This window comes from Falco punctatus (genome assembly GCF_963210335.1).
Source record: "Falco punctatus genome assembly, chromosome: Z".
Lineage (NCBI taxonomy): Eukaryota > Metazoa > Chordata > Aves > Falconiformes > Falconidae > Falco > Falco punctatus.
In genome coordinates this window covers 62,523,161-62,532,629 of record NC_137586.1, presented here as the reverse complement: position 1 = coordinate 62,532,629, position 9,469 = coordinate 62,523,161, and the positions used below count along the sequence as shown (strand labels likewise).

The following is a 9,469-nucleotide window of genomic DNA, read 5'->3' as shown; positions in this document are numbered from 1 at the left end:
GGCAATTTTTCCTTTTTTTCTTGAAAGAAATAAAACCAAATTAGTGAGCTATTAAAAGTACCATTTGGCAGCAGGCCTCTGAAAGACTGTTACAGCTTGACAAAGTGTGTACCTTCTAAAGGTGAAAACTGAAACTGGAAACGCTGCTGGACCAACCCATTCTCAAAATTCTCATGCTCCTTTCACTTACCTATTTAAATTAAAACTTAACATTCTCCAGCTGCCCAGTTGTTTGTATGAATATGTCCTCCTCTCTCGCACCATGCATACAGAAGTTCAACATGGATACTTATGGAACCTTCCAATATCTTTGGAGACATCTATTCTCAATTTATTTATTTTACACAAACTGCAAGAATGATTAATTAATCTTACACTGGTTTCACTCATACATTTTACAGTGTTGAGAAAGCTTTCAGTGTAAACTGTATATTTAAACTGTCTGCTGTGCTATTTTAAACCCAAAACTAAATTATGTGGTCCGTTGTTTCGGTTTGGAACTTGACTGTGTTTTCAAATATCAACTGCAACTACCGTAAAAAAATAATTCAGTCAAAAAAAAGCTAGTGAACAACATTATGATATTTGTTAAGACAAGGGAATACTGAAACTAACATATCCCCCCTTATTTTTCCACTGCTAGCTGCACAGCATGACTAACAACTGCAGGAGCTTGTTGCGCCGCCTTCTTCTTCATCTTTGTATTGTAGGCATGCTGCTGGTTCTAGTGGTTATAGCCGATATTTCAACAACCACAGCTAAAAAAAAAGAAAAAATCAAAAGGAAGAGAGCATTTAGCATTAAGTGTACCTGTTCTTCCACAAACTACAAAGGAAAAACAGTACTGTAATGATACATTGTATATAGATAATTTTTCCTTTATCATGAAAACAGCAAGTAATGCATGAAATAACTACCTCTACCACATTACTGGACATGCTCAATCAGTTGAGCTTTTTCCTGCCAAAGGAGTATGGTCCCAAAGCTGTAGCAACTGCTCTCCAACTTGTGGCTCCAGCTCCTAGAAATAAGCAGGAAATAAAAGAAGTTATTTGCACTGCTACTATACCGTATGCTACAGAACATACAGAAACTGTGTATAACAGAAGTGTTAGATGAAGTTACTGGTGATTGCTTTCAGTCTTTCCAAAAGAGCTCATTCCTTTTGCTGTTGACACATACAGTAACACTTCAGAAGGTTTTTTTACTAGGGCTCAAGAGGAGATAAAAGCTTTTATAAGCAACCCTGGTCTACAGGTTGTTTGTTGGGTTTTTTTTCATTTACAGTAAGATGTCAGTACTTAAGAGTTCCCAGTGAACACACCATCACCATATATAAGAACACATGCACCATGTACTTTGTACCTTCCACAGGTCACTTATTAACAAAAGATCATTATTCTCCACATCTTTTAAGTTTAATTTCATCAAGCGTGGTGGAGAATGTGGAACGGCGGGTCACAAGTAATACAGTGGCTCTTTGTGGAATCACGGATATTAATGTTTATAAATCAGTTGGTTTTCAGATCATTAAGACTGTTTAGGTCTTAAGAGCCACTTATAACAGAAGCACTGTTAGCTCCATCATGTGCTACTTTCCTTTCCTTGTTCTTACACTATGTTCCTTTCCTCACTGTTAAAACTGGAGAGGTTTGGGGAAAGTAGTGAGAAGGTGATATGAAGTTTAGTTCTAGAATCTTGTTATCAAGGCAATATTTTGGGAGGGGACTGGGGAGAACACAGAAACTGCCACAGAAAACTCTTGTGCCAATTCTCTTTCATTAAATTATCAATAAAACCTATATTTAGCTTTAATGGATTTGAGAACTGTCCTAAAGCTTTATGTCAAATCTCAAGATTCTCTTCATGCTTTACAGGAAACTCAAAGCTATAATTATGAACAGTTACTTGGGTGTGACAGACTATCTCAGGGAACAAATAGGAACCAAACAGGGTTCAAATCTCCAGAACCAAAATTATAAATTCCAAAAAGCTTTTATTTTTGGAAGCATGCAGCTTTAATATGTTTTTTTAAATGATTCTTAAGAAAGAAACCACTCTCTCAAAGTTTCCATTACTTCAACAGTAATGCATTACAGAATGTACAATGCATCAATGAACTGTGATTCAGAGTAACAGATACATGAGGGCAGTTGAGATAAATATCAAGACTATAAAAGCTAACAAACAATACACAGTTCTACCAAGTAAAGAAGACTTTAGCAGATAATAACATTACCTGGCCATCCCTGCTTACTTGTACTTTCTTATTGTCATTCCAAGGGTTGAGCAAATGGTGTGCAAACTGAAAAGCAATGCTTTCTTTTCGGATCCACTCCACCTTAAATACACCTCCAAAACCAGCAGATCCCCAGTCTTGACTTTTCTCACACCCTATCTCTGAAGCCATTCTAGCAAAACCCTGGAACAAAAATCACGATATGAAAGGAAAGACGTAATTAGAGTGTATCTGCTTATGCTGGAATTAAATAAATCACTGGACTTCATATGAAACTTTCATATTAGTTTCAAAGTGATCCCCACATACTCCCCTATAAAGCTGGATCCTTTAAAATGTTTATATCTAGAAAGTTAAAACAAATGTAATCTGGTTTTCCACTTCAAATATGTCTTCTAGTGTTTGACCACAGAGAACGTCTCTGTCCAATTACCATTAATGTCTTTTTAAGCTTTATAACAGAGGTTGAAAAGTTGTGGTAAAAACATTTGAGGTGTAAGGCCTCAAGATGAATGTTCCACTACATAATAATCCATTAGCTACTCTTGTTAGTTGTCAGTATTTTTTGCAGAAATCCAATCCCTCCTTCCCATGTCCCTGTATGTTAACAAATTTTCACATAGAATTAAAAGACTATAGCTGTTCTTCAAAGAAATAAGTCAAAGTTGTTTTTATTTCCTTCTTCAAAGCCACAGGAAGGAGTTTGCAAAAGTATTCAGAAAGAAAATGAAGAAACCCCAAATCTAAGATTGCTTCTAACTTAAAGGACACCCCTACTTGCCCACACTACCAAACAAAACAAAACAACAAACAACAAACCAACCACACACCCAAATTTATGCCAGTTATGACTCAGGAGTCCAAGAGAAGCAGCGCACTATGAAAGTTACCAGCACACACTACTGTTGTAAGACATGCAGTCCTAGATAGCTCAGCCCAGACTGAAATGGAGATTACTAAAAGGAACAGAAAAGAAATAGAAGTGGAAAGTAAAGAGACACTCGGTACAAGAGGATATTAATAGGAATGTTAATCTCACACTTCCATGAACGTCCAGTGCATTGTGAAAACTGGAAGGGGAAGGCAACCACAACCACCTACACTCCTGACTTCGGCACTTCTTCCCCTCCCAGCTTCCTCATCTAAGATCGCCAATACAACAGCCCATTTTCAGTATAAACTGGCATGCTGAAAGTTACTTTCCAACACTACATTTGCATTTGTCAAATCATTGCATGTATATCTCACCTTCATATATCTCCTTCAGTGGTATCACCAAGACAGCTGTATTTTGGCTAGTTCGTTAGATTTCAAGTTTAGGTGACTTTTCTTAATAGTTCATATATAAAAAAGTAAGGTGAACATTCATTACCTGGAACAACTGAGTTTAGCCTGCTCTACAACACAGCTAACCTGCAACTTCGCACTACCAGGTCAAGTCTTTAACTTCAAATTGGCTACACATTTGTCAACACGTTGACAAACACCGTGTGAAACTTGAAGTTCAGGCAGAGCTCCAGAAGAATCATAGCCATGACCTTCCAGCTTCCTAAGTTTTAGAAACTACATCTCAGTCAAAACAGATTTTATTAAAATTTGTAATAAAGACAACGGTGGGTTTCCTGGCTTTAGAAAGCTGCGACTTGATGGTAACTGTTAGTTCAATTACAATATTTATTTTGGCATGCAGAGAAAAGAGTAGCAACGTTCTGCTTTGTTTGGATTTGTTTGTTTGTTTTGTTGTTGTTTTAAAGGATTAATGAAGGGGAAAAACATTATTCTGACTCAAGACGTTTGGAGGCAATTCAGCCTTGGCCTTTGAGTGACAAATTCAGTTAGCTAAAAGGGCATATTTCAGAGAATGAAGTACTCTTTCCTCAGCAACCAGAGACACTTGCTTACTACTTTACTTATTAGAAGATCAGAAGTCATAAGCAAAAATATTCATACTACACATAGTCCTAAATCATCAGCCAAAGCTAATATTTAGTATTAAGTGCTCACCTGAAAGTGTCCAGACCCTTGAACAGAAAATATTAAGTAAACCATGCTGCTCTCCCCAAAGGCTCTATTTAGTTTATGTTCATTATTTGGCATAGTAGACCATATACCCTTCTGTTGAGAAATATCAATATTTTGCAAGTTGCTACTTTTCATGATAAAGTACCGAACTGACATATTTGGTCTTGGTGAAGGAGGTTTGGAACCCTGGAAAAATTAAATTAAATTAAGCTACAATAAAATAAACCATACTTTAGTTCTGAAGTTTTAGAAATCCCTTGTTAAGACACCTTGACTGTGCCTCCCACCCTCCTCCCCCAGACTCCACAAGAAACACAGAATCTATCAGCCAGTACTGCCTGAACTGGTCTTAAAAATTACTTCACATCTATTATATTTAAGCACTTTCCAGAATAATAATTAATTCACAAGGGGCAGCAAACAAGTGTAGCAGAACAGACCTAAACAGTCTAGTGATTAATTACAATTCTTTGAAGTCTGACACACCTTCAAATGACACAAAATTAATCATTAGAATTATTATATATATATTAATATATAATAATAACAACAACAACAATAATAATAATAATAATAATAATAATAATAAATATAATATACATCAGACTGTAGCCTGAAGCATACTACCCACATTTCCACCTTCAGGAAACAAGTTTTCTTCCTTTTACATTGGCTGAATTTAAAAACTGAAAGACTAAGAGGAATTACTAAATCCTCCAACACGTCTGTGGCTACAGGAACAATGGGGTTTCCTCTCAATGATCTGTTTAAAAGTACTGCAGTTTACTGTTTCAAGTACACAGGAAAAACTATGCCAATAACCTCATTAAAAATGCATGCTTTGTTAAAATAACTGTTGTAAAGAAAGCAAGCAGTCATAAGGCAGATAGCACAAAACTTACAAAGAATCACTACCAGTGTATGCCATTTACAGAAGCAGAGGAAGGCAGACTTCAAAGAATTCAGAAGTACATGTACTGTACACTAATTTAGAAAAAGAAATTAAATCCCCTTCAGTGGTCATTATATCAATTTAATCTGATTTTTTTCAACTTCGGATATCTTTAGCTCAGCAGTCTGCAAAGAATAGTATTTTTACTGTATTACTAGTGTAACAAGGATATTTAGTCTAGCTTTTAAGTTCCAGAAAGAAAAAGTATTATGCAGCTGCTAAAAATGAAATTCTAAGTTAGCTTCCTAATGTATCAGTATAATACCTGATAGCTACTGAAAGGTATCAGCAAATTTATTTCTGAAATTCTATTAATTTTGAAGAATGGGGTAACTTGTTCAGGAGGACTCTACCTTTACAGGTATTGGAGAAGGACTAGCAGAGGGGCTAGGATAGCTACTGCTATCTGTAGACTTTGCTGATGATTGATCTGATCTGTCATCTGAAGTTCGTTTGGAGCGCAAAGAGGTTTTTCCTTTGTACTTCTTTAGCTGGTGAGGTGCAGGAGGCATAGATTTCATTAAAACTCTAAAAAGTAAAGGTAGATACAGGACACACCAGGATTTTCGTAAGTGGTCATAGAATAATTTGTATCTACATATCAGCCTATAGCATGACTATATATATTACACTGATTCCAAAACATATTCAATATTAACATATTCAAAATTAAAAAGGTACCGATTATGCATTGGTTTTGAATGCTGCGGTTAAACCTTTTCTGCTACTTCTTCCCAGAGGTGACAATTCATGGACAGTATTCCTGACTGCTCTCTCAAACAACAGGCACACATATAAAATACTTCTCAATGAAATCAGAACTATAACACAGCACAGGATGGTATCAATTCCTTCAACTGTATTTCTGTTGTTTCTTCCTTGTTACTACTAGCAGAAATCCAAGCAATGCTTTTTATAGCTAAGTAAGTTACAACCTACAGTCTCTAGAAGATCTCAAAAGCTTACTTTTCAGGGTTAGAGGAGTCATCAGAGAATTCAGTTTCTGCTGAGCTTTTTCTACTGTTGGTTGACCCCCTCGTAGATGCTAAAGGAAGTTCTTCAGAAGTCATAAGCCTTGGTCTCTGACCAATACCGGAAGGCTGCTGCAAACCTGCAGACTGTTCTTCAGTACTTAAAACAGCTATAATTGCTCTTACAGTTGTTTCATCAACTTGAGACCATGGTTTAGAAGGAGCTCGCATACGACGCAGAAATAAGTTATGCCACTTCTGTCTGAGTTGGAACAGCAAACAAGCAGCCTGTAACAAATTTCAATTCTGTTAAAGACTAACAAAAATTAGATCAGACAGGTAAGGGTACTCTACATCTTTCCTATCAGGCAGCCTTTGGCATTCTAAAATGAACATGGTCCAAACTGAAAGGCAAGATTAAAGTGCTGGGGAAAGGAAGAAAATCCCACATTTAAACTAAAGCTGTTAAGTTAATCTTTTCTTCCCTCAGGTGCAAGATCACTTTTAGAATGTTTTATTTCATTTAGCTTTGCACCGAACTTAAAATCAGATTGTAAACCCACAAAAAACTTTTTATTTTTCACTTTAAAATGTTACCTTTAAAAGAGAAAACAAAAATATTTTAATGCTCTATGCCATTCCTGTCAATTCATGTGCCCTCATCTCAATCAATACCGTCTGTATTCATGCACTCTTAATTCATACCAGAGGGAAAAGAGCTGTAAGTAACGTATTTTCCTTACACAGACTTCTGCTCAATGAGATGACTGAATTTATAAGACTATAGTTAATCCCCATGTTATCAGAAATGCTTCCATTTCTAAAATAATCATACTTTTGAACAGCTCTAGAAGAGACAGTATTATTATTAGATCTGGTAAGTCCAAGTGTTCCCTAATTCATAAAGTACACTACCTCTTACCACAGCCAGAGCTTCTCAATGACCTGAATACTTCTGCCTTCAAAAAGTGGGGTTTTTTTGTTGTTCTCTAAAATCTGCTAGAACTTTCTTTCAACAACTCCAAGTGTTCCATTTTGATCCAAATTTAGTCACCCTCTCATAGAAGGAAATACACAATATGCCATTGTGACTGTTCACTCAATTGCTGCTCAGGTTTTGGTTAACTCAGTCCATGCTAAGGCTCAATGTGTACTGGGAGGCGTGCCAGTAGGTCAAAGCAAGAGCACCACATAGGCAGGACACGTGGCCAGAAAGAGGGGCCATTATGCAGCCAGTATCACATGCAGATTGCTGCCTCCTGCAGCCATTATCTTTTGCCTGGTCGTTTTGTCAGAATCTGTTAACTTACAGAAATGGACAAAACCTCCAAGCTGCGAGGTACAAAACACCAGCTTACCTGAAAAGCTTTTGAAGCGGATCCAACAGCAGCTGGGCTGCTGAGGCCTTCCTGCTTCCCAGTGTGACACAGGGGAGACCCGCACCATGATGGAGGAAGAAGGATAAGCACTCTCACCATCAGCTAGGTAACTACTTGGGTTTTTTTTTCTTTTTGCTCATAGGTGTATGAATTGAGAGTTACAGGTTTTAAGTTATGAAAGCTTGCAACTTGAATGGTGAATAAGTGAATTCATGCGATAGACTTAGTCTGGGCAAAAGGGATTGAGCCCCTGGATTTTTGCTGTATTTCTAATCAGCTCATGAAATAAAGATTAAATGACAGAGTACATTGTCCTGTAAATTTGAGAGACCCAATCAGACTGTGACAGCCATTTTTACAGAAAAGTCTTGGTTACCCAAACGTTTCAGAACTCTTCTTAATAAAATATGACATAAACATCCTTCTACAAGAAAGAAACATTGAAGTGATACATTACTTACTTCAGGGTCCAGTTTGAGATGCAGCCATTCATCTAGCTTCAGTAGTGCCAAATCAGCAGTTTTGTCCTCTATCTCACTATCACTGTTATCATTAGATACACTAGCCCCTGAATTAAATATAAAAGGTGTATTAACATTTCTGTATTATTTCCACCTACATCCAAAAACCTGAACACTACTGTACTACCAGCAATAAAACCATTTTCCTTCTAGATTTTATTTTAAAATGTAAATGTTTGTAAAACCACTGTTTTCTGTAAATACACCTCCCTGAAAAGTCTTTGCTTCACTGAGCAAAACTCCAAAATCCAGATCTGCTGAGGGCTCTGCTATGTAAGCACCTGTATTGATGTGATCTGACTCACTCATGTACCTTCATCAATATCAACAAGCCATGTTCAAACTTTTGCCTGGAGCTGTTTGCAAAACTATACATTGCTTTATGCTTTATTTCCTAGTAAACCAGCAGATTTAAAGACATATTAAGAAAGAAATTAATTATAAATACATATGGCTATTTTGTAGGATCCTTTTTTTTTTTCAGGTGCAATTCAATCTGCATAAACACTATTCTAAGGGCAACAGTTTAAGAGCAAGACAGAAAAACTTCAAAAATAACTTGGACTCTTACTTCGATTCCATCTAATAACTCTAGAGAACTGGCAGCAGGACAGAATATTTTTGCTTCTCTTCCTGCAGCACTCCATTTAAATTAAAAAAAAAAATATGGACATTTCTATATATTCCCATTTACTTACAGTAAATATTACAAATAATTGTTATTAAAAGTTATCAGGAGAAAATAATCCTTAAAACACATGTTTCAGCTGGAAATGACTATTTGCCATACTGACAGTTTCTAAATTATTATTCAATTTGAAAAATCTGGTTCAAAGTATCACTTGAACTAGTCTGTAGAATAAAACATATATACTACACTTTTCAGCATTAATACTGTCATCGGACATTTTGTTTGCATTTTTTATTTTGTAACAAACTGTACTGTAATTTGTGAGACTCCAGAACTGTGCAACTGTAATTTATGGATACGAAATCTAAAAGGATTTGCAGAACTGAGACATTTATTACAGAGCTTATAAACTATTCTTAAATAACCACATGAACTGTAGCTTTGTCATTTTAAGAATTAGGCAATATAATTATTACATATATTCTTGACAAATAAGCCTTCCATATGCCATACTAGTATATACCAATGGAAACATTACAAATCCAAACCCCTTTATACCTCGAAAGGATGAAAGTTCCTGCAAAGCATTACTTGGTAATCTAGCTGGTCCACAGAAGAGTGACACAGTGACAGGTGTTACAACTGAACAGCATCTGATATTTGCTATCCTGTGAGCTCTCGTCATTTCATCATATATAAGCCAGTCTGTAGGGAGTGCCCGAATGGCTGCAGCTTGCCCATTTTCTGGAGGAAT

The 9,469-nt window shown here is 36.3% G+C and overlaps 2 protein-coding genes across 2 annotated transcripts in view; one reads left to right on the top strand and one right to left on the bottom strand.

The window, feature by feature from the left end:
* The window catches only part of MCC (MCC regulator of WNT signaling pathway), a 715,741-nt gene that overhangs the window by 437,833 nt on the left and 268,439 nt on the right, over window positions 1-9,469 (top strand). The window lies entirely within an intron of this gene.
* The window catches only part of YTHDC2 (YTH N6-methyladenosine RNA binding protein C2), a 38,799-nt gene continuing 29,335 nt past the window's right edge, over window positions 6-9,469 (bottom strand). The window contains exons 23-30 of the mRNA XM_080370943.1: window positions 9,274-9,469; window positions 8,025-8,131; window positions 6,180-6,472; window positions 5,567-5,741; window positions 4,244-4,447; window positions 2,240-2,422; window positions 918-1,021; window positions 6-758 (exon numbers count right to left, since the gene is read on the bottom strand). Of these exons, the coding sequence (XP_080227069.1) occupies window positions 941-1,021; window positions 2,240-2,422; window positions 4,244-4,447; window positions 5,567-5,741; window positions 6,180-6,472; window positions 8,025-8,131; window positions 9,274-9,469 (1,239 nt within the window). The 3' untranslated portion in view covers window positions 6-758; window positions 918-940. The remainder of the gene's footprint in view (window positions 759-917; window positions 1,022-2,239; window positions 2,423-4,243; window positions 4,448-5,566; window positions 5,742-6,179; window positions 6,473-8,024; window positions 8,132-9,273) is intronic.